We start from the raw sequence: 24,581 nt of genomic DNA on the forward strand, positions 1-24,581 counted from the left end.
GGACTTTAACCCCCCATCCCGTTCTGTGGCAGTCAGAGGAAAACTGGGAATCTGTTCACCAGGATTAGCAGCAAGTCTTCTGCTCAGCCATCACGCTGGCCTGAGTACGTTTTTAAATGTCCATATAAATTTGAAACAAGTCTTGCCATGCAACTCTAGTTGGCTTCAAGACCTGTGGCGGCCCCGCCTCAGCCTCCTGAGTCCCATTCTGCATAGCCTATCTTCTTAAAATGCAGCAGTGGGTACAACTAGCACACATGGGTGTCCATGCCTTTGATGTGGTGATAGGGATGCCCATAAGTACAGAAACAAAGACAAGCCAACTCAAGCATGGGTGTAGCACATTCGAGATGAGCAGTTGATGGGCAACAAATCCAAACCCCAGGGCAGGACAGGACCACAGGAAAGAGTAAGAGAACCAAGGCTGGGGAGGGCTGAGAGCGGTGCCCAGGGACACACGGGCAAGCATGTGAAACAGCGCAGCCCAGTGCAGCAGATGATCACAGGACGGCGGTGAGCCCAACGCGGGCTGCACCCCAGGGGGAGAACGTGTCCCGGCGTACCTAGGCACAGAAAATAAGCATCCGCACAATGGGCTCGCTCAGCCACGGAAAGAAACGTAGCTCTGAAACAAGCTGTAACAGGAAGACAGGAGACGCTTATGCCAAGAGAGATACGGTACAAACAACCACAGGTGTGTGATCCCATTTATAGGAAGAGTCCAGAACAGGGAGGTCCATTGAGACAGAAATGCTTGTCAGGGGAGGAGGGGGACGTGAGGAAAAACTGCTAAGCAGGGTCATGACCCAGGTGGTGACACTCTGTGCAGGCACAATGTTTACTGTGGGTCTCAGGTCACAGGAACACCTTCATTTAAAACCCACACACTCCCATGCTGGGGCCAGCACTGCCCCTGAGGATAAGCACACCGTCCAGGGTTTGCCCTTTCCCAGGCCGGAACCCTCCCCGGGGAAGACATTTTTCTGGGCACCCTGAGTCTTGTGGCTATTGTGGTCTGTGCCTATCTTTCCTGGCTGACATCCCTCAGTTTTGTGACACCAGAGGAAAGCCCATGCAAGCTACTTGGGCATAGAGGATTCGCTTAGGAAGCCGGGTGTTAGGAGGGGAGGGTGCTGGTCTCAGCAGCCACCTGCTGGACTTGGGCGTGGTGGGTGTCTCTGAAAGCCAAGGAGCCCCAGCAGGGAGGATGGAAGCCAGTCCTGACTTCCGGGCTCTATTTCTGGGTCTGCTCACGGGCTGCCACGAAGTTTAGCAGGTCAATGGCAGTGACAACCCCAAACACCATCTGCTGCTTGCTGGACATGCCATTGCTGCGGTCTAGGGAAAAGAAACAGCTGCTGGGTTAAAGGTGACAAGGCGGGACACAGAGCTGATCTGAGGCCATGGCACCAAGAGACCATTCCCTGTACTCCAAGCAGGAGCAAAATGCCAGCTCCCCTTGAAGCTAAGCCATGAAGCCAGAGAGCATCTCTCTCACCAGCTCCGCAGTAGAATGCTGGGTACTGTCTGGGACAGAGAACTGGGAACCAACCCAGGCTCCCCAGGATGGGTGGCCTGGCAGATGCCCCCTCTCAGCCCATGTCCACAGGCCATGTGCAGTCTTAGTGCCTCAGGCTCTCTCTCTGGCCCAGAATCCTGCCTGGCAACCAGGGTCTATTTAGCTCGTTCCACCTGAGACTAGAGCATCATTTCAGCTCAGGCCTGGCCCTACACCATGCAGCCTACAGACGGAGAGGTCAGGCTAACGGTTTTATATCAGTTCGGGAGGATGCAGGGAGCCCAGGTTTCTATCCACACCACCAGCCATCTAGGTTTGGGTGAGTCTTGCCCACTCATGTGAGAGCCTGAGGAACACAGAGGCTTCCCATGAGTTAGGGGTACCCCTGGCCTAGGACTTGGCCTGGCTTACCAGTTCTAGGGTCACTAGGCTGCCAGCTTGGCCTGCAGCCCTTGGTATGTGTTCATCGCCATAATGGCGGGCTGGGCCCTTCGTGCCATATCCCTCCCTCTCTCTGCAGATACATGTCCTGTCAGGCCTGCCCTCAGGAGAGCCCATGCTGGCATGATTCCTTGGAAGGCTCAGAAGGCCACACAAGTGAATTAAGACAGAGGCTCCCTCGGGGGAGACCCATCAGGGGCAGGCATCTCACTGGCCCATCTGGAACCCCAGCCAAGGTCAGAGAAACGCAGAAGAAATCAACTGTTGCATCTTGGAAACACTGAAGCCAAGGGACCATTTGTCTGGCTCTACGACCCCCATAGAGCAAGTGACAGCAGGCTTGTTGGGTTCCCCACACAGGTTCAGGGAGGGAATATTAGATTTGTGGTAACACTCAGCTTTCTTTTGCTCTAGCTGCCTCTGAAGCTGGAATTCAGTTTTGTTTTTGTTGCTGTGGTTTTTTTGTTTGTTTGTTTGTTTGTTTGAGATGTTCAAAAATTAGGAATCTCCCCCACAACCCCTTTATCCAACTTCAGAGATCCAGGTCCCTAGATGTCCTTGAAAGACAGTGATTCTGACCAAGAGGGCCGCTTCCTAGGGGCTGGGATGGGTAAGTTGTACATACCTGTGGGCCCCCCCACCACTCCAGACCAGGGCTGGTCTCGTGCTGTAGAGCCAAGGACGGGAGAGGGATTAGACACGGGGCTACCCCCACATGCAGGCCAGCCTTAGGGCCAGATATAAGGCCCTCCCGGTTCTTACAAATGAAGGAATGAATGTCAGCACCCCTTAACCCACTGGCATCCCCTCCTGCAGATGTTGACATTGGGAAGGAACTCTGAGGGCAGGAAGGACAGACTGACTATTCCATATGCACAGCCTGTGGCTCACAAGCTGTCCTTTTAACAGACACCCTGAGCTTCCCTTCAGAGTTCCCCTGAATCAATCAGTAGCTCATGGAGATGTTATCAAGGGCCAAGAATTTCAAGTGTCCTGGTTCCTATCAGACTGGCCTTCCAGCATCCTTATGACTGTCTGCTCTTAGCCTGTGGGCTCGGGATGATTCTCTTCTATCTAAACAAGTGGTATGAGGGCTCACAGAGCAGGAGTGAGTCACATGATCAGACTTACAGGCACACGGGAAGAAACTTGGGATGTCAGAAGCTATGGTGGGAAGAGGAAGACCACAGACTCCCCATCACCCACTAGGGAGCATGTTTGCCTACTGCACACAGCAGGCATGTACACCACAAGAGCCCGGGCCAGGCAAGGCCAGTGTCTAGGGCTTGACATTCTTATCCCCAGCAAGAACCCAGCACTAAAAGTGGGGCCCCACTCACATTGGATCTGCTCATGGACCACCAGGGCGAAGTGGTCCATCTCCAGGATGTGGGAGAGCTTGCCCAGTGTGTCAGTCAGGTGGATCTGAAAGAGAAGCTGTGTCCATGCTGGCCCTCAGAGCTATCAGCCCCCAGAGACTTGAAGCCGAGAAGACAGCACAACACTCTCTGTAACGGCCCAGGTGAGTTTCAAGTAGACAAAAGGCCATGAAGACACAGAGCCTTCACACGGTCTGTGTTTTAGCAACCTGTCCGAATACTGGCTGAGATTTGACTCCAACCCCACGGCTTCTGGTCGGAGACCAGACTCGTGGATAGACCAGTGGTTGCAGGGTCTATAAAAGAGATGGACCGAGAGTCTAGAGCGTTTACTGGTCCGCACCCAAGATCTGTGTGTCAGTGGTCACCTTCAGCTGAAGGATCTCGAGCACCATAAGCCAGCTGTATAGCTTCCTTGGGGTAGTGGAGGTTCAGGACACACTATCCTCTCTCTCCCTTGAAGGCCCAACTTCTCCTCACACACCTACTGCCCCTCCGGAAAATCATACCGGTTTGAACTGCTTGTAGAGGACTTTGCAGACTTCGTCTGATGGCCGCACCTTCCCAGCCAGCAGGGACGACAACATATTTCCAAGAGTCACCATCCCTAGGATGGCCCTGGGGAAAGCGCAGAATTTAGGGGGAAGAAAGACAAAGGTGAGAGAGGGGTCTCTGGCCAATGCAGACTTAAGGACTTGACCCAGGAGCTGGAGAAATGGCTCAGTGATCAAAAACATTTGCTGCTCTTACAGAGAGAGGACCTGGGTTCAGTTCCCAGCACACACATGGCAGTTCACAACCTTCTGTAACTGCCACAAGCACTAGGCATACAGGTGGTACACACACACACACACACACACACCCCACTCACTCTTAAAAGGGCCAAGCATTCCACCTGGCTTTGTTGATAGGAAACCTCATTCTCCTGTGTCTGGAACTTTTCTCAGGTCCTATGCTTGAATTATGTGCCTCTGTGTTGGATGGCAAATATCTTTGGACTGACTGTCTTAGACTTTCCAGCTCCCAATAATGACATAGAGATTTCTTATTTATAAAAGCTTAGGCACTACACTGTGTGTGCACACATACACACACATACACATACACAGGCAAAACACATACACGCATAAAATATAACTGGGGGAGGTAGAACAGAGGGACCCCAGAGAGGGACAGATATGCTTAAAAGTCCTGATATGTTTACATCCCTACACAGGTCCAGGGTGACCAGCCATCAGGCCTTTTAGGATGCTGGTCAACCTTATGATGCATTGTCTGGATGCCACCCTCAGGGTGCCTGTCCCCTTCTCCCTACAGCAGTCTGGGGGGACAGAAACACTGAGATGTGGAGGGTTACTATGGCCCAGTGTCAGCTGCTCAGAGTCAAGGTGGTCAGCAGGCTGCCCGTGGCTTTGGACAGTGTATGCAAACTGACTAAACTCAGCCTGCCGCTGCACATCCTGTTTAGTGACATGGACACTGAGACCTGGGGAACGGGACCTAGGATCCTGTCAAGGTCTAAAGTCAGAGCCCTGGACCGAAGCGAAGGGGAGACTGACCCAGACTCGTTGACCACAGGTGCCTGGTCAAAACCCTTCTCCCGGAGGATGGCGATGGTGTGCTCACAGGTGACAGTGGGCAACACAGTCAGCGGTGCTGACAGGCTCAGCTCTTGAACGCGCAGATGCCACCACCTGAAGGAGGGGGTGGGACAGGGTAGGGAAGGGCGGTGTGGAGCAGGAGATAAGGCCAGGAGAGAAGAACCACCATGATGGGAGAACCGGAAGGCCACCTTTCCTGCTCACCCAGGTATGGGACGAGCATCCTTACCAGGGTCTCTTCACTGAGAGCTCCTCCTTCATGAAGCCCTTCTGCAGCATCCATTTGTCACTCAGGAACTTGGACCTGCAGGGTCAAGTGTGTCACTGAGGCCTCTGTACAATGGGAGGCACATACATGGTCAGGGATGAGGTTCTGGGGGCCTTGGACCCGACTTGGGTCTTACTGTTTCCGCATAAGATGAAAGGATGCTATAGCTCCAGGGAGACAGAGAACTCAGGTATCTGAGTGGGTGTCTGGGTTGAAGGAACCAAGGAGGTTGCTGTGATCAGAACCTCTCTTGCAGGTTCCTGGGCAGGCTCCTCTTTGCACCCCCAGGTCTGCCTCAGCAGAGAGCGAGCCTTCCCCATTCTGCGAGAGTCTGCTGAGCAGGCTGTAGAACTGTCAAGATCTGCCCGGGGAGGCATGCGGAGGAGCGGTGGCACAGGACAGAGACTGCCACCCCTGCAGTCCACACACATGCATTCTCATGTAAAATGCTCAAGAGGGGACCGGAGAGATGGCTCAGTGGTTAAGAGCACTGACTGCTCTTCCAGAGGTCCTGAGTTCAATTCCCAGCAACCACATGGTGGCTCACAAGCATCTGTCATGGGATCCGATGCCCTCTTCTGGTGTGTCTGAAGACAGTGACTGTACTCACATATATAACATAAATACATCTTTTTAAAATGAATTTTTTAAAATGCTCAAGAGCTTTGGGACACACATGGAACCATGCACACGGACACACAACAGGCCCACCATATTTTAGAGAGACAGATGGCATCTGGTTTTGTTTGTCACCCTACCTGGAAGCCAGCAGGATGCCCATGTACCATGCCTGGTCCTGTTCTACACAGACATTACTCTATAGCTCGCAGTCTGTGGATAAAGCCCAAGGTGAGGAAGGTGTGGGTTACCCATCTCAACCACTCCCGTTGCTCCTGAGGTCTACTGCAGACCCCTAGCCCAGCCAGGAACCCAGGCGGCTGGCAGAACTTCAAACCTGCCGGTCACGGGGACTGTCCTGCCAGTGCTGACACCTATCAGTGACAACAAAGCTTCACCGGCTACTTACTGAGCGAGCACATCACAAGTCCTACGAGAACTCAGCCAGGGTGCACTCACCCTCCCAGGTCCAGTTTAGGACAGCCGGTGAAGGGGCAGAGCTGCTGGACAGGATCATCCCACAAAAACAGAACAGCTTGGCCCATGGCACCCAGAGACCCCAAGGTTTAATGACACCAAACAGAAAAAAATAGGACAGAAGGCGTACATAAGGGGCACAGTTGTTCACTTAAGCTATCACTATGGACATGCATAGCTGTTTACACACGCGCGCACATACACACACACACACACACACACACACACACACACACACACACACGTGCTCAGGATGGAGCCGTGCAAAGGGAATACTGGCTCCGAAAACATGGAGGATTTTGGGACTAGCAGGCTTATGAGGCCCAGCTGCTATCCACCCTTTCCCGGGCAACCCACTGACAGCACTTAGGTGATGGCAGCCAGGAGGGGGACCAGGGATGTGCCTTACATGTAGTTCCGCACAGAGTCAGGCAGAATGACCACACAGCGCTGACCTTCCTGCAGCTCCTGGGCAGCCTTCACAGCCGCAGCCATGGCGCTGCCTGAACTTCCACCTGTGGAGAGGACTGTGAGCCCTGCCCTCGTGTTTGCACATGCATCCGTAAGTAAGCACGTGTGGGTGTGTAACACACACATCTATGCCAACACTCTAGACATATCTGTGGGAGCCATTCAGGCATGTGCATGAATACCCAGCTCTGTGCCTTTCCCACATGTCCGTACATGCTCTGGAATGATTAGTACAGTGTCTGGAAGGATCTGTAGGAATCTCTGGCCAAAGGACACCATCACTTCCTCCTCATAGTTGTTGAAGCTTGTCTACCTCATAATTAAACCCTTCCTGGGGCATTGGGGAGATCCTGGGGCAAATGAGCCTTCATGCTCAGCCACAACAGGTTTCTCCAAGCAAATGCCTGGCCCGAAGCAAAGAGCCAACCAAGGACATGTGTCTCACTGACTACCCATAACCACCAGGCAAGGCATGTGATGTTAGGTACCATCATAATGACAACCCCAGGTTCAGTGTGACACTGACCATATAGAGCCCTAGGCCTGGGACCTCCAGTGAAAGCTAAAGCCACAACTGCTACCTCTCCAGTCAGGGCTCCTGATAGTGTGTGGCCATGCTGGGGCCGACTGCCTTCCCCTTCCCGCCTCCAACATGACTAAAACATGGGGCCATATTTATAGGGCAAGTTCAGGCACACTAGGTGTCCTCCAAATGTCAGCTTTAACTCAAGCCACTGCTGGGGTTTCTGCTGCCCTGTGGTCAGGCAGTGGAATTCTCTCCACCCTGAAGAGGGTGACTGAGGAGCCCAGGGTGGGAGGAAGGCTCTAGAGGTTGCTTTTAGATATGCCTCAATTGCACAGAAAACTAGGAAGGCAAAAAGTACTATCCCAATTCCCTCGGGGGCTCTCCTCAGCCCCTCTAAGGGATGGGTTCCCAGCATGTCCTAACCTTGAACTGCTATGGACTGAGTCCCCCTTTCCCACCCTGTTCCCATCCCTCATTCCAGGGATAGGAAAAACAAAAAAACAAAAACAGAAGAGCTCTCCTCAAAAACTGAAAGGGCACGTGGAGTGGTGGCGGCAGCTCACACCTTCAATCCCAGAACTTGGAAGACAAAAGCAGGCAGATCTCTAGGAGTTCAAGACCAGCCTGCTCTACAGAGCAAGTTCCAGGACAGACAGGGCTGCACAGTAAAACCCTGTCTCAAAAACAAAAACAAAAGGAAACAAAACAAAAAAACTAGAAGTATGGGGGAGGGGTGGCACGGGGGGGGGGATGGGGACTGGAAAAATGGTTCTGATGCCCTCTTCTGGTGTGTCTGAAGAGCTACAGTGTACTCACATACATAAAATAAATAAATGACTTATTAGAAAATAAGTAAATAAAAAAAATAAATAAAAGAACGGCCTAGACAGACCCCAGCTGAGAAACAAAGTTACTGCTGTACAAAGTTACAGCCTCGGGATGACCAAGCACACATCCTGGACGGTCCTTTACCCCATCACCTCCAGGGCTTGCTCTGCCACTCACCACACAGCAGTCCTTCCTGTGAGATGAGCATACGGGCAAAGGCAAAGGAATCTTCATCATTGCTCTTGAACCACTTGTCCACCACCTGTGACGAGATGGGGTCAAGGTCTGAGCTCAGGCTGAGGGACCTGGGGGGCAGGGCAACCTCACGGAAGACTTCTTCCCCCTGGATCTGCAAACCTAGACTTCTCTGCCCTTTCCCACTACATGGTGCTCTGTAGAGTAACTCAGACCATCCATCCACATCTTTACCAGTCCGGTGACCTCCGCTAACATCCGCCCTGGCCGCCTTTGTCCTTCCCTTTGCTTCTCAGAGCCTGTGTCCAGCAGCGTCAGATATGAACTTGAACATGGTAGTTAGTGCGTTTCAACCTGTCTCAGCCCCTGTTCCAGCACCTCCCTCTTCTGTCCCTCAACATCTGTGGCAGCTGGGGTGCCAAAATGCAGAATTAAGATAAGAACCCGGCAGCAGGCTGCGGCTTTCCTCTCGGAGTGCTTTGGCTCAACCTACCGCCCTGTCCAGGACTGTCGGGATGAAGTCATAGCCGATCCCTTCCACCTCATAGGCTGTTTTCTCTGTCTGGTTCAGCTCCTCGGGCTCCGCAAGGATGGACCCTTCGGGATCTACACCGATGATCTGCGGGGTGGGCAGCTTTAGGGCTCAGGTCACGGAGAAGTCAGACCCAGTCCTAAGCGGCAGCCATCAGAAAGGATTTTGCACCACTAATATCTGCCTGTCCGTGACTGGCTCACAGGATGCACGTGCTAGTACCAGATCAGAGGAAGGTAAAAGTCTCCCAGAATCCCAGATAAGAAGCAGGAAGAACATGGCCTATTGGGGCGATTATCCAGCGCAAAGTATTTAGAAAGGTCTTTCCAGTGCTGGTCTAGACCATCCTAGTCATGGGCATTTGGAGAGCCTTTGGGGACAAAGGGCAGCTCTGGACACTGACCTCTTCCTGGAGGGTTGGCAGTCTCATGGGAAGAAAATGCCTGTTTCCACGTGCCCAGCCCTAGCCCAGTGGTTCACAACCTTCCTAATGCTGAGGCCCTTTAAGACAGTTCCTTCGTGCTGTGGTGACCCCCCCAACCATAAAATTATTTCTGTTGTTACTTCATAACTGTAATTTTACTCTTATGAATCATAATGTGAACATGTGACGAACAGCATATCTGATATGCAACCCACAGGTTGAGAACCACTGCCCTAACCCAACCTGGGACTGTGTTAGGTGACTTCTGGGCTGCTCCAAAGGGTTTCATCCCACTCAACACTGGAGCCCCCAGGACCCTTAGCTCCCCAAATTCCTGCCACTTGACTGGATACAACTCTTCTGGACAGCAATGAGATGAGCTGGGAATAGGGAACTTAGTTCCCTGGCAGAGGAGCCTCCCAGCAGCTATGCACCTCTGAACACAGCCTGGGCCACCACCCTCTCAGCCACCCGGTCTGGACCAGCACCACCTAGGGGACCACACTCACTTTACACCCGGGGCACTTTTCCTTCAGCTTCCTGGCGATACCGGTGATGGTGCCACCCGTGCCTGCTGAAGCCACCAACATGTCCAGCTTCCCTGGGGGAGAGAAGACACTCTCAGGCCACAGCCAAGCCAGCCCACCACTTTTTAAAAGAAGATTTATTTATTTTTATGCATATAAGTACACCATGGTTGCCTTCAGACACACCAGAAGAGGGCACTGAATCCCTGATACAGACGGTTGTGAGCCACCACGCGATTGCTGGGAATTGAACTCAGGACCTCTGGAAGAGTAGTCAGTGCTCTTAACCCCTGAGCCATCTCTCCAGTCCTAGCCCACTACTCTTAACAACCACTGGAAATGCACTTGACCGAAATTAGGTCAGTGAGAAAAACTTAAACGTCAACCATCACTGCCTCTGTCTGTGGAGGGGGGAGGTAGGGGGAGAGGGAGGTGGGAGGAGAGACTAAAGGGTTGACTGTGGCCTTGGCCTTTGAAATATCCATGTAGCTGAATCTACAAGGATGAGGAGGGCAGCCGGGGAGCTCAGAGCTGTCAATCAACGGTATACCTTCCAAGGCCAAGAACTGGCTCAGGCTCCCCAATTGGCTGACTTAGCATCCGGCAAGTCTGAGCCAGGCAAACTCAGGAATGTGCACCAAGTCTGCCAAATGAGAATTCTCACTCATAAAGCTCGGTAAGCAAACACTTGGGCTTTTACTGTCCAGCTCCTGGGCATGGAATGAGTCTGCACCCAGGGCAATGTCAGCATCAGTGGGAGGCCAAGGCTGGTACCTTCCAGCATCTTCCTCCACCTTTTAGAGAAGTGTCCCACCAGCCCCGGGAGCTAGGCAGTCAGTCTATATCATCTTGTGCCTATACTGAGAGTAAGCTAATTGCACCATTCACAGAGAGGGATGTTCAAGCTGAGTTTACCAGGGAGTGTGGGGGTGGGGGTGGAACCCAGGCACCCACCGAGTACAATAGTTCTATCAACTTGACACAACCTAGAAGCCTGAGGAACGAGAGTCTCAGTGAAGGATTATTTAGATCAGGTTGGCCCAGGGGCACTGTCCTCCAAGGACTGTCTTAATTCTATTAATTGATTTGGAAAGACCCACATTTTCTTGGGAAGGGGGGTCCTGGGCTGTATAAGGGCAGGGGAAAGTGAGCCAAGTAAGAGACATGTGTGCACGCTTTTCTGTCTACTCGATGGAGTGTGGCTCTCATGTGACCAGCAGCGTCAAGTTCCTGCCTCCTTGCCTTCCCCCACAATGCTGTGAGCTGAAACAAACCCTTTCACCTCTGAGTGGCTTTCTGTCTCGCAGGCTGGCACGCGCACTTGCTCACACGCACGCGCACGCAGAGCAAGGCAAACATTGACAGAAACGAGACTAAGAGGCGGCCTCAATCAAGGTGGGCGGAGGGGGTGGAAGCACGCACCGTCGCACTGCTGCAGGATCTCCTCTGCCGTGTCATCATAGTGCGCCAAGGGGTTGCTGGCATTGCGGTACTGTGCGGGAGAACAGAGGGGCTGTGAGCTGGTCGAAGCCGGCCTCATGCATGAACACTGGACAGTGAGCTCCATGCTGGCCTGCAAGTCCCACAGCAAGAAGCCTAGAGAACCTCATCTGGGGCCCTCACATCAAAACCATAGTAAAGTCTGGTTGCCATAGTGAAATTAATCCAGAAGCAAAACGAACAGAGTGGGAGCCTTGGGGGGCAGGTTCTTCCACAGTTTGCATCTTCAAAGTCCCAGGGGGTCGTCTGAAGGTGGGTTGTGTCCAGTGGGACAAGCTCTCCAATGCTCACACTGAGACAGCAAAACCCAAAGGCTCTACCACTGAGTATGACCTGGAGCAGCTCCCCAGAGGAAGTACGCAGCTGGACAAAGACCAATCCCTCAGTCGCGCAACAGGGTCCCATAGGAAACACCGTATTTGTGAACACAAATCTCTGACCACAGATTTGCCTCCTTGGGCAGTTGGGGAGTCGGGGAGACACCTGACCTGGTCCAGAATGTGAGAATTGGGGATCTCGTTCTTCAGTCGCCACGCCACTCCCACGTGGGACTCGGGGGAGTCGAATCTGGCGTTGGTGGGCGTCCTCACAATCTCAGCTCCTAGAGCCCGCAGTACATCCACCTGTCGGGGTGGGATGGAGGGGGAACCACGCCTCAATCACTGTGGCTGAGAACCAGCCTAAGTGGTACCTTCTGGAGCCCCTGCGGTTTTACCTATCCCAGCTCATCTTTGTTTTTAGTTGGTAAAGAAAGGCTTTTATTAAAGCTGAGGCCACACAGGGACGCGCGCAGGCGCGCGCACGTACTCTCCCGCCCCGCCCCCGCGGCTCTTCTAATTTACTCCACGTAGCAATAGCCCTTCAACCCATGGCCTCCCGCCGGCCACGCCCTCCACCTAGCCCCACACTAGGCTGCCCTCCGGTCACGGTTACCTTCTCCATACTCATCTTCTCAGGCATCACGATAATGCAGCGATAGCCCTTCACAGCAGCTGCCAGAGCCAGCCCGATCCCTGAGGGTCCACATGCAGAGCGTGAGAGGGGTCTGTGCCCAAAGCCCTGTTTCTCCCTACCACCTGCCTGGGATACCAGAAATAAAGCCCAGAAGCTCGGAAGGACAAAGGGCCACTGTTCTGGGAAGGAATCCCACACTCTGGTGGCGATCTGACAGCCAAGTACACCAACGTGCACACCTGGGAAGAGGCAGCCAGCGGCCAGCTTTTCCCTTTTGACCTTTCCCTATAGGTCTGCGTAGGCCAAGGACCTTAAGCCTCTGCTCTAACCCAACCGGTCCTGCCCCTACCTGTGTTGCCGGAAGTTGGCTCTATGATCGTGTCCCCAGGTTTCAAGGTTCCGGCTTGCTCAGCATCTTCAATCATCCGAAGGCTGATGCGGTCCTTCACACTCCCACCCGCATTGAAGAACTCACACTTGGCCACTGAGAAGCAAACTCTGAGTCAGAGAAAAGGACTCTGGTCCCCACACATTCCTGCCATCCATCCTCAGCTACCTGATACACGTCCCACCCCCACCCCTCCGGGATGAAGGCTGGCTATGAATACCCAGACCCCTGCTTAGGAACAGCTCCCTGTAAGGAACCCACTCCTGGATGACCTGCATTCATCTAGGACCTAATCCCACTCTTTGTCCCATGAGTGAATGGGTGAACTGCCAGACTCCATGAAAATATTAGGAAGATACGAACACATCCTCAACAGCCATGGCTGTCACTCAGTGCAGGTTCTACCCTATGTAGGACCCTCCACTCCTCCTGAGGCAAAGCCACCTCACACAATTTCCTCACTGACACACTCTGCCTAACTCGGTGACTCATGCTTTTAATCCTAGCACTTGGGAGGCAGAGGCAGGCAAATCTCTATGGTTCAAGGGCAGCCTGGGCTACGTAGTGAATTCCAGGTCAGCCAGAGCTATACTGTGAAACCTTGTCTAAAAATACAAAACAAAGCTGAGCAGCTGGGGTGAATGCCTTTAATGCCAGCACTCGGGTGGCAGAGGCAGGTAAATCTGAGTTGGAGGCCAGCCTGGTCGACAGAGTGAGGTCCAGGACAGCCAGGGCTCCCCAGAGAATCTCTGTCTCAAAAAAAAAAAAAAAAAAAAAAAAAAAAAAGCAATTTAAAAAAATACATGTTTCCACAGCTAGACTTCACTTCTTCTGCCTTTGTCCTCTCTCCGCAGGACCTGGTAAGGCTGGTGGTAAGGCAGGCTCCTAACCCTGGACTTCCCTGGCCAGCAGTTGGAAAGAAACTATCTCAGTCACTAACACACATCCTTCATCCCAGCAGACCCCCACTGCTAGCACCCTCAGAGCCTCAGCTAGGGTTCATCCCAGGGCCCGGTCCAGGATGGAGGTAGCCCCCGGAGAGTCAAACACTCACACAGCTCACACTTGAGTCCTGCATTCTTTGAGATCTTGTTGATCCTGACCATAGGGGTGTTCCCAATCTTCCTCAGAATATCTGGCAAAATTTTGGGGGATTTTGTCCTAAAACAGAGAGAAGAGGCCATTCAAATAGCAGTTTGAGCCTTGATGTTGTAGGATATTTGATCACACTGTGAACCCCGACATTAGGTTATTTACTGAAAAAAGCTGTTTCTAGTTGTGGTGTGGCTCAGCCTTAGCACACACCTTTAATCTCTCTGGCTGGTAAACAGAAATGCTCTTAGTAACACCTTTAATCCCAAACAATGAAGGTAGAGTTGGTTTATAGAAGGAAGCAACCATGTTTGAAAGTGATGTCTAATTGAGTAACAGATAAAGTGATGAATCAGAGAAAGATTTGACAGTAGAGGATACGCCCAACTCTGGCGAGGAGAGGAATACTTAAGGTAAAGCAGTGTGTGGGGTGGGGGAGACAGAGAGAGATACAGAGAAGAGGAAGGGAGAGAGGAAGAAAAGGAAAGGGGGAGAAGAAGAGGCAGGTTTTCACAGCTGAAGACAGAACAAGCCAGAGAATGAAAAGGAGCCAGAAGATTATAACAGATTTTCAGAGTTTGTTTGAGGTCAAGCAGAGCAAAAAGTCAGAGGTCAAGAGAGAAGCCAGATTGCGTCAGCCAGCCAGCTATCAGGAAGAACTAGGAAGGGGTGAGCTTATTCCACAGTAAGTTTCAGAGGCTTAAAACATTCTAGGCCTAGATTAGATTGTATGGAAGCTAGAAGCTTCCAGGACTAGGCCTAGGTTGCCAGACAGAGGCCTTAAACCTCCAAGAGGACAATTACTTCAGGTGAATAAAAGATACTGCTATACTTCGGCATCATGTGCATTTAGGAAATCAAGAATTAAAGAAGTGCCTAGGTAGGGCCTGGGCTATGGAAGGCCTGGCAGATCCACACCCAGCATAACACACACTCACATACACACTCACACACACACTCACACACACACACACATACTCACACACATACACACACATTCACACAAACACACACTCACACACACACATACTCATACACACACACACTCACACACACATACTCATACACACACACACTCACACACACATACTCATACACACACACACATACTCATACACACACACACATACTCATACACACACACACTCACACACACATACTCATACACACACACACTCACACACACATACTCATACACACACACACATACTCATACACACACACACACTCACACACACATACTCATACACACACACACTCACACAACACACAGACACACACACAGCCACCCACCCAAACACCCAGGTCAAGGACATTTGAAGCCAATTTGAGGGACTGGACCTCCATGTAAGTTTCACTCCCTGGGTCTGACTGTGCCCTAGCATCTTACAGCATATTATAGATGGGAAGCTAAACTTGGGACATGCTCCCTGCCATCATAATAATGGACTAAACCTCTGAGAACTGTAAGCCAGCCCCAGTTAAAGTCTCTTCACAGCAATAAAGCCTCCTCAACAGCTAATTTGGTTAGTTTCTCCCAAAATTTCTTTTACTACGCTTCAAACAGTTCTACAAGAAAGGCCCTGGCCATCCATCCCAGATTGGGTCACTGGGTCACAAAACATCATACTCTACAAATGGGCTAAATGGGACAAAAAAACAAAAATCCGCGGGGGGGGCTCTCTTGTCAACAGTGTGACTTGTTCATTATGCCAATGGACCCCGAAGTCCTTCTCTTGTTTTTTGAATTTTGCTTTGTTTTCAGCCCCTGCTCAGCTTTCTGGCAGGACTGTTGTCACAGGGCTACAGCTCCAGATGGGACCATCTTAGGGATGACAATCATTGCCACCCATATCTGTGCTGTCTCCCGCCCCTGCCGATCCCTCCATCTCCTCCTCTTCTCTCTAAAGTGCCGGTTTTCCTAGCTTTGCTGTCTTGTGACCTTATGATTGATCAGTGATACCAACTAGTCACACCATCCCTACTCAGTCCTAAGTAGACACGTCCCCCCCACCTCCATTCATGACTTGTTCCCACCTTGATGATAATGGACTGAACCTCTGAACCTGTAAGCCAGCCCCAATTAAATGTTGTCCTTGATAAGATTTGCATTGGTCATGGTGTCTGTTCACAGCAGTAAAACCCTGACTAAGACACCGTGTAACTTCTCCCTAATTTACAGCAGAGCTTTCGGCAGGCAAAGTGGCACACTGTAATTCCAGCCTTTAGGACACAAAGAATCTGGGTTTCCAGGTCATTCTTGGCTACATAGTGAGTTTGAAGCTAGCCTAGGGATACACCGAGACCCTGCCTGGGACATCCCTACCCAGATCTCGCTCCCTCTCAGCCTCATGTTCCCTCTCTGGGAATTTGCCTGCTATAGATAACATATGTTAGTAAATTTTCTCTCTTCATCTCTTTTGAGCCCTGGCAAAAGCTCACATCGCCAGTCTCCCAGATACTATTTCCTACAGCAGCAAGCCACTGTTTCAAACTACAGACAGCTAGGCATGGTGCCATATGCCTGTAATCCTAGTCCTCGGGGAGGCTGAGGCAGGAGGATTGCTCTAAGTTTAAGGCCCAGACCAATCTATGGTTTAAAACAAGACCCTGCCTCAATAAAAATAAACATGCCCAGACTTGGAGACAATAAACCCAGCCTCTGTCTTGCTTGAGAATTTTAACCCTTTGATCCCTCAGCCTCCAGCCACCAGAACATCCCAACTGCTTTCAATTCTGGTCCCTGAGCAGCTGAGGTGCCTCCCTTGCAGGGGTAGGTAGTCAACCTGGCATTACCAGGCTGTGCCAGGCCAGTGAGGCAGAAGCAGTGTCAGGAAACCAATGGCCCAGAGCTATAAGCCTGTTCCAGGTTGAGCCTGAGGCTGCAGGGGCTGTTCTGCAGCATTTCAATGGCAGCGCAGTGTGACCAGCAGTTTCCAGGGCAGCCTCTACCTAGCTCTCCATCTGCAGGCTCTGGGGTGGCTGCACACCCACACACTCCTGGCCTGTGTGATGTTCATCAACCCCGCTCAGGGATCTGCACCCCCACAGCCAGACTTCAGGGCTTGGCAGGCTGCTGGGCCTTGGCTTCCTGCCTTCCCACCCCAGGCTTCTCCCACTGGAGCCAAACTGACAAAATAGAAGCCTCAGTCACCTTTGGCCCCTAGTCAGGGTAGGAGTCAAGAATCTGGAGTGTCAGGGTTTGGAAAGAGAAGCTCTTGCCTGGGGGCCAACAGGCAGCTATAGGTCAGACTGTAACCAGGTCTACCAGAGAGGCAGAGTCAAGTCCTGGAGAAGGGCTGGATGTGTTCCCTTCCTGGCTGTCCTTGGCTGGACTCAGGAAAGTGAGGATAGGCTGGGCCGATGCCAAGAGCTCCTGACCTGAACCCCAGGGGCGCCAGGCAGGAACAGATTTAGGATACAGGCTCAGGTGTTCTCACTCTGAAAGTTATCAGATGTTTGTTCAGGTGATGGTGCTGACCCATCATCCATCCCAACTGCCTGTACTTTGCCAGCACAGAAGGGCAGCTCTGCAGGACCTCAGGAACCCCATTTCCTCAACAGGGCTGCCTGCGACCTACCTGTCCCTCACTGCAGCCTCTGGAAATGGCTGGTTTGTCTCACCCTAATCAACCAGTCCCATCTTTTTCTTTGCCTGTATCTGCTCCATCCCCACCCCTGCTCCTGTACCAGGTGCTCTGAGCCAGTGGCTCCCCCTCTCCCCCCACCCAACCCCCCTCAACCCCCCACACAACAGAGCCTTCCCTAGGGCTCCTTCCCTAGGGCTCCCTCCCTAGTCTTCTAATGACTTTTAACAAAGCAGGGCTGATCAGCTAAACACAAGCCTGCCCTTCAGGCTAATGTGTGAGTGAGTGTGTGTGTGTGTGTGTGTGTGTGTGTGTGTGTGTGTGTGTGTGGTGTGGAGGGATGGAGCCAGCTCTCTTGTGCCTCCTGAAGCCACAGGGCTCTTACCCCCTGCTGTGCTGTCCTGGAAAGAACTCTGACCAGCTCCCACCTGTGTCCTGACTTCCCAGAACTGGAGTTTATTCAACTTCTAGTTTACAAATTTTCTTTTTCTTTAGCCCCTTAATAAGTGCTGCCTTCCATACCAGGGCAAAGCCTCACTCAGACTGCTGAACCAATAACCATACATGCTGGTGGCCACACACAGGGAACAGGACTCCCCAGATTTAAAACACAAATCCTTTCACCCACTTGTTCGAACTTAAAGACATTAGGCTAAGGAAATGAAGGCAATCTTAAGAGCTTTTTACAACAGGGTGGGAACCTGCATGGCTCCTGCTTGGGTGGGACACTGTGCGTGTTCCTGAGCCAACTACTGACCTGAATGACGGGTGTGGAATAGTGCCTGTTATCTATCAGTGCCAAAGAGGTTTTGCCCAACCATGAAAGAAGTCCACCAGAGGGCTAGAGAGATGGCTCAGCGGTTAAGAGCACTGACTGCTCTTCCAGAGGCACTGAGTTAGATTCTCAGCAATCATGTCGAGGCTCACAACCATCTACCTGTAATGGGATCTGATGCCCTCTTCTGGTGTACGTGAAGACAGCTACAGTGTACTCATATACATAAAATTAATTAATTAAAAAAAAAAAAAAAGAAGCCTACCAGAGCCAAACACACATTATATGTAAGCTACTGTACAAAAGAAGCCTCGGCCTTTTTTTTAGCCTTCAATGATTCTAGCTTCTAGCTCCTGCCCCCCACTGATTGTAGGTATGATTACCAACCCCCAACCCCCCAAGGAAATAAATCCAAGACGGAGACTTACGGCACTGTGTGGTGATGTGGGGAATCCGCCATGGACTTGCCCAGCTGCCAAGTACATCTGCTCTGGGTATCAGGCCGGATCCAGACTCGCTCCTTGTCCCCTAAGGGTCCCTTCTCCGGTTGCCCTTTTTCTGAGTGTACATTCAAGTCCTGGGGGCACCCTGCAGAGCCATCTTCAAGCTGGGATGTCCCTGAAGGCATGCTGGGATTTTCAGAGGGAGCAGAGACCTGTTGGCTTAGTAGTTGGTTCTCTTGTGTCCTCTCTCGTGTCCCCACTCTGGGAGTATTGGCTCCACTCAAACAGACTCAGCAAGGATGGGAGAAAAGGAGCAGGTTCCAGCTGCTGTGGAAAACGGTTAGGTTCCTTTCAGAAGGTTAAACATAAACTACTGTAGGATCCAGCAATTCGATCCCAAGGCAGAGATCCAAAAGCCACAAAAAAAAAAAAAAAAAAAAAAAAAAAAAGGATATTTACAATGCCCATTCTCATGGCTGTCTCAGCCAAAGGGCAACCATCACCCTAAGTCACCAATGAATAGCTGTAAAAAAAAAAAAAAAAATGTGTCCTGTCCATTCAACTAGCCACAAAGAGGAACAGATGGGGGCTGCAGAGATGGTCCAGACGTTAAAGGTGCTTGCTTTACAGCTGGAGTTCAGATCTCAGTATACATGCACGTACAGGCATAGACATAAATAAGTGAGCCCTTTTGTTTTGTTTTAAGACAGAGTGTTCAATGAAAGGAGCCAATCCATACAAGGAGATTTCATTTATAAGAAGTGCGCAGAATAATCAAATGTCCTATGATTTCACATCTGTGAGGGACCCGGAACAAGTAAACCAACAGGAACTCAGCAGAGAAGATGTTAGAGACAAGAGAGATTGCAGTATTTTATAAAACAAAGAAAAAAAGCTAGAAATAGGTTTGTAGGAGGCATGGTATGGTGAGGGGAAGGGGTGTCTCTATAGGCCCATACTGAGGCATCTCTTCCCCCTGAGGTACTAGCCACACGATGGTATAGAATAGAATTTATTCAGGGCATGGGGAGGGGAGTTGAGGGGGTAGTAGAGACAGAGAGAGAAAGGAAAAGAGAGAGAGAGGGAGAGAGGGAGGGAGAGAAAGAGAGAGAGAGAGAGAGAGAGAGGGAGGGAGAGAGAGAGAGAGAGGCTATGAGCTTGTGGAAAGGGGGAGGGGAATGGGGAGAAAGGGGAAAGAGGGGAAGGGAGCAAGGGCTGGAAAGCAAGAGAGAGAGAAAGGAGGGGGGCAAGCAGCCCCTTTTACAGTGAGTCAGGCACACCTGGCTATTGCCAGGTAACTGTGGGGCGGAGCCCAGACAAAATGCCAACAGAAATTGTAGAATATACAGTGGGCTTTGGAGATGATGAAAAAAATCCTAGTCTGGTTTTATTTTTCATTCTGTAGCCGTGATTAAGACAAAACAAAACATACTGACCAAAAGCAACTGCAGGAAGAAAGGGTTTATTTCAATTAGAGTTCCAGAAAGTCAGGAAAAGAACTTCAGCAGGTAGTCACTTTGTTTCCACAGGCAAGAACCTAGCGATACAAAGTATCCATGCTGCCTGCTCTCATCCAGCCCCTCCCACTTATACAGCTCAGGACTCCCTGCCTAGAGGATGGTGCTGCCCACTGGACTGGCTCCTTCCACATCAAGTTAACAAGCAAGTCAATTTTCTACAGACACAGCCCCCAGGCCAATCTGATCTAAGCAGTCCCTCTGTTGAGACCCCCTTCTCAGGTGACTCTAAACTGGGTCGAGGTGACATTTAACACAAGCCAAAGCCTTGTATAGACAGAGACAGCAGTTGCACAATCTTGTGGACAAAGTGAAAAGGTACAAGTCTCCATGTTGGCCCTTTCTGCACATCAGACTAAACCGAAGATTAAAACTGTCCAGAGGTTGGATGCTTAGCTTGGTGGGAGGTGATGATGGCTGTTAAGGGCCGAGCCAGTTGCCAAGGGGGAGGGGAAATGTGTGTGCACATAACATGCACACATTTTCTTGTTATTATTCCATGAAGAATGCAACATCAGAGCTGCTTTGAAAAAATATCTTTTAAAGCTGGGTGTCATAGTGCTCGTCTTCGATCCCAGCACTCAGGAGGCAGAGGCAGGTGACACTCTTGTGAGTTCAAGGCCAGCCTGGTCTACCTAGTAAGTTCTAGGACAGCCAGGGCTATGTAGAGATCCTGTCTCAACCAAACAAACAAATAATAAATCATTTTTTAAGTATTTACTAAGACGTATGGGGGTGTTTGCCTGCATGTATGTGTGTGTACCAGGTGTGTGCCTGCTGCTCTTGGAGGCCAGAAGAGAGGATCAGATCCCCTGGAAAGGTAGTTACATATGATGTGAGTCACTAGGGCCTTCTGCAAGAACTGCAAGGGCTCTTAACCACTGAGCTGTCTCTCAATATCCCCAAACTTCTGTTTGCCTAACATGGTGTTGTAAGTGTTCTAGATGTGACCTAGCACCCCCATGTGAAGTCAGGAGCCCCACCAGGCCCTGGCCCATCTTATTCATTCCCTTGGCGGGGGAGGGGCGACTAACAGCCAAACACATGCGCCCAGGCGGTGGGTTGTCTAGGCAGGTGCTTCTCTCCTTAAGTTCAAGAGCCCTCTCTAAAAAAACAAAAACAAAAAAAAAAACAAAACAAAACAAAACAAAACAAAACAAAAAAACAAAACAAAACAAAACAAAACAAAACAACGTCCTCTTGCTAGGCGACCTGGGCTGCAGAACTCTCCAAAATCCTCGCAGGAGCAGTTTGCACAGGACCTTCCCTTAAATGTCCTTATGGAACAGAAAGCCATCGAACAACCCGAAACCAAACCCAAACTCTTGGCGAACGTGGCTCGGGGCATCCAGCATCCCTCCCGGCTCGTGCGGAGAGGTCACCCTTCCAGTAGGTTTTCCCTAGGACCATCGCGTTCTGGCACAGACCTCCTGGCCAACTCGACCTTCGGAAGGGGCAGTTGGCGACTGTGTGTGGCAGTGATGTGGGAAACCCTCCGCAAGTTGCAAGTTGTACCGTCCCAGGTCTCGCGCCCTCCCCCGCCCCCACCAGGTCCCGCGCAAGGCGGAGGAGAACCTGCCCTCCCGCGCCTCAGCCACCCCGCACTTCACTACTTCAATATTTATCCCCACCCCGACACCAGTGCCCTCAAAAAAAACAATTTGTGAAACAGCGGTCTCCATCCAAAACGGGAAATCGATGACCGGTACCGGGGCATCGAGTCACCCTAGAACCCGGCTCCACGCTCAGACGCGGGGCCGTGGGGCTTGGGGCTACGAGGGTGCTCAGCATAGAGCTGCGGGAGGTCGATACTTGCAGGAAGGGGGCAGTGGACACAGGTGGCAGCAGGGTGGCGTGACAAATCAGGATCACGGGGACCACAGCGAGCCGGAACACCAGGCTCGCGAGCTGGCACTGCTCTCCGCGTCCAGGTGCAGCTGAAACCAAGTCAGTGCCCAGGGATGGGGAGTGCCCTCGGGTTACCGAACCCCAGCGAGGATCTCGCTGTGTGCGCAGCGTGGGAGTCAGTGCGACCGGAGCTCACCTAGACTCAGACGCGGGAAAACTGCTCGGCCTGGGCTGGGCTGGAACGCGCGCGCTCGGGAAGGATCACAGCTCAGATGGGGAACCCGGGGGAGCGTGGCGGGTCTAACACCGACCGGGCCACCCACAACAGGCTAAGGCGATTGGCCCGGCGACGGGGGCGGAGGGCCGGCACCAGCCAATCCCGGGCCGCAGAACGGCCGCCCACCTATCCCGCCCCCACACACCCCCTCCCCACCCCCACTCTGGCTCTGCCAGGGGCACACTGGACTCCCCGCCTCCACAGAATTCTTTGAGAATTCAGGGAGTTGCGTTCGAAAGTTCGAGAGGCTCTGACGTCTAATACGCGTTTGTCATGAGGCACTGGAGAGGCCCCAGGTCTGTGCCTAAAGGTCTGCACCCTGCGGCACAGCCTGGCCAAGTATCAGGGAGCCTCGTTTCCCAGGACCCGTTCCACTCGAGGACGTGCCTCGTGGGGCTTCCAGGCTTGGCATGCATCGCTGCTCTGAACGGCAGGAGCCTGAGGCTCACAGGAAAGAGCCCACAGCTCTCCCAAGCAACCAGCCTGAGGGGGCCTGGGTCAGTGGTGCCACTGGAAGGCGTCCCAATATCGATATCCGTAGGAGGTTAAAATGGGCGTGGAGGTGCCTGCAGTCCCAGCATGTGGAATGGGGTCGAGGGAGGAGAATCTTAAGTTTGAGTTCTAGGCCAACCTGGGCAACATAAAGAGACCTGAGGGGTGGGGGTGGGGGACGCCTAAATAAATGGGCTGGTTTTGACGAGTCTCTTCCTATGGTTAAGTAGGTGACCTCAGATTTGCTTGTTTGTTTGTTTGTTTATGTTTTTCGAACACTGGCTGTCCTGGAACTCACTCTGCAGACCAGGCTGGAACTCAAGACTTACCAGCCTCTGCCACCAGAGTGCTGAGACTAAAGATGTGCACCACCTTCCCTGGCTCCTTTTAGTTTGCTTTTCTGTTTTGTTTTGTTTTGAATTATTTTATTGTCAGGTGGCACGCATCTTTAGTACCAATGGGGGTGCTAGGAACCAAACCCCAGTTCTCAGCAAGAGCAGCATGAGCTCTTAAATGGTGAGCCGTCTCTCCAGCCCTGCGTTTAGCTTCTTGAAATACAGTGAGCTCTGACTCCCGATCCTCCTGCCTCCCCAGAGCTGGGCCACTGTGCACAGCCAAATGTGACGTTTGATTAGAAGGGCCACATCTTGTTCCTGAGAGAAATCTTCTGGGCTGGAAAGTGTCTGAGCCTAAGGCAAGAGCCTGGTGGGTCTGAGAAACCGGATACCAACCCAGAAGGAGGCTGGGGAGAAGGGGGAAGGGCAGAGTTTGGGGCTAGGGATCTAGAGATGAGCTTGGGAGTGTCGATGCTTTTTAGGGAACCAGTTACTATGCTGAGTTGTTTTATATTCTGCCATACCAAGGGCAGGAGCACTAACAGGAATTCCCAGGGACCCTTCTCTCAAGGGTTTTGGCCCTTGAATGTTTAGCCAGGTCTTAGGGGATGTGATAAACGTACAGTAGCCATGGTGGTGACTTAAACACACGTCCTTAAGAGATGAGAATTTGAATAGAGAAACAGCCCCATGAAGATGCAGGCAGGCACTGGAGTTGCTGTAGACACACAGGGCGCCAGGACGGCTTGCCCCTGGCTAACTGCCGCCTTCAGCAAAGGAGGATGAGAAAAGCCCTTCCCCCAGTCTTCAGCATCCCGGGATACCGCTTCCCTGAAGCATACCCCAGTTTGCAGTTCTGCCCTGTGCAAGTATTTCAGCTTTAAAGCAAGTTTCTGATAAGTCTTTTGTTTACAATTGACAATTTGGGCCTAATTTCAGATGGCCAGAAAAGTGGCATGAATAGTCCCAGGACAAGGGACTGGGGTGCATATTTTACATACCAAAGCAGACCTGGCTTTCAGGTTCTCCTAACATCCCTGGGTCCCTTCCTGGCATACTTGCCACCAACCCTGAATTTTCCAGCCCAGAGCCTGGGCTGTCCTTCCAAAGAAGTTCCTCTGTATACAATCCAGGCACTTTGCTCTCCTCCTTCTCTCTCCCTCTTCGTTCTTTTTTCTCTGTACAGCTGCTGCCCCTTCTCTCTTTCTCTTTCCCTCCCCTGCCACTCACCCCCTTTCCCCATGGCGTCTTCCCTGGCCTCGTTTTGGGTCCAGTAGCTTCCCAATAAAACTGCCTCTATTATAATAATCTAATCTGGTTTAAATTGGCTCATTTCACTAAGCAATGGAGGATTAACCTATCAAAGAATAGGAAGAAATGAAAAAAAAAAAATGCCAAAAGCCTTTCATGCAGTTTCCCATGCCATCCGAGTTGCTAAGAGCAAGCTGCCGACTGGTGAGAGATACTGTCCTAGCTTGCTCTCTGTTGCCGTGATAAACACCATGACCACGGTGACTTGGAGCCTAGGTTAGGTTTCTATAGCTCACGGGTTAACAGCATTTTCGGG

At 51.6% G+C, this 24,581-nt stretch overlaps 1 protein-coding gene across 2 annotated transcripts; it reads right to left on the bottom strand.

The window, feature by feature from the left end:
• Positions 1–740: 740 nt before the first annotated feature.
• Positions 741–22,174, bottom strand: CBS (cystathionine beta-synthase). Of its 2 annotated transcripts, XM_080938447.1 has the most exons (17): positions 22,107–22,174; positions 18,531–18,872; positions 13,703–13,809; positions 12,610–12,744; positions 12,240–12,319; positions 11,795–11,929; positions 11,229–11,298; positions 9,789–9,880; positions 8,817–8,942; positions 8,306–8,390; positions 6,713–6,818; positions 5,170–5,244; positions 4,899–5,033; positions 3,849–3,957; positions 3,301–3,385; positions 2,586–2,627; positions 741–1,338 (listed from the first exon to the last, which is right to left on the bottom strand). In XM_080938447.1, exons 2-17 carry the CDS (start codon positions 18,728–18,730, stop codon positions 1,235–1,237), a joined length of 1,686 nt encoding a protein of 561 aa, XP_080794573.1. In that variant the 5' UTR covers positions 18,731–18,872; positions 22,107–22,174; the 3' UTR covers positions 741–1,234. The 2 variants fall into 2 exon arrangements, with proteins under 2 accessions (XP_080794573.1, XP_080794574.1); XM_080938448.1 differs by lacking the exon at positions 2,586–2,627.
• Between the last annotated feature and the right edge of the window lie 2,407 nt (positions 22,175–24,581).

Source organism: Micromys minutus, assembly GCF_963924665.1.
Source record: "Micromys minutus genome assembly, chromosome: 25".
Classification (NCBI taxonomy): domain Eukaryota; kingdom Metazoa; phylum Chordata; class Mammalia; order Rodentia; family Muridae; genus Micromys; species Micromys minutus.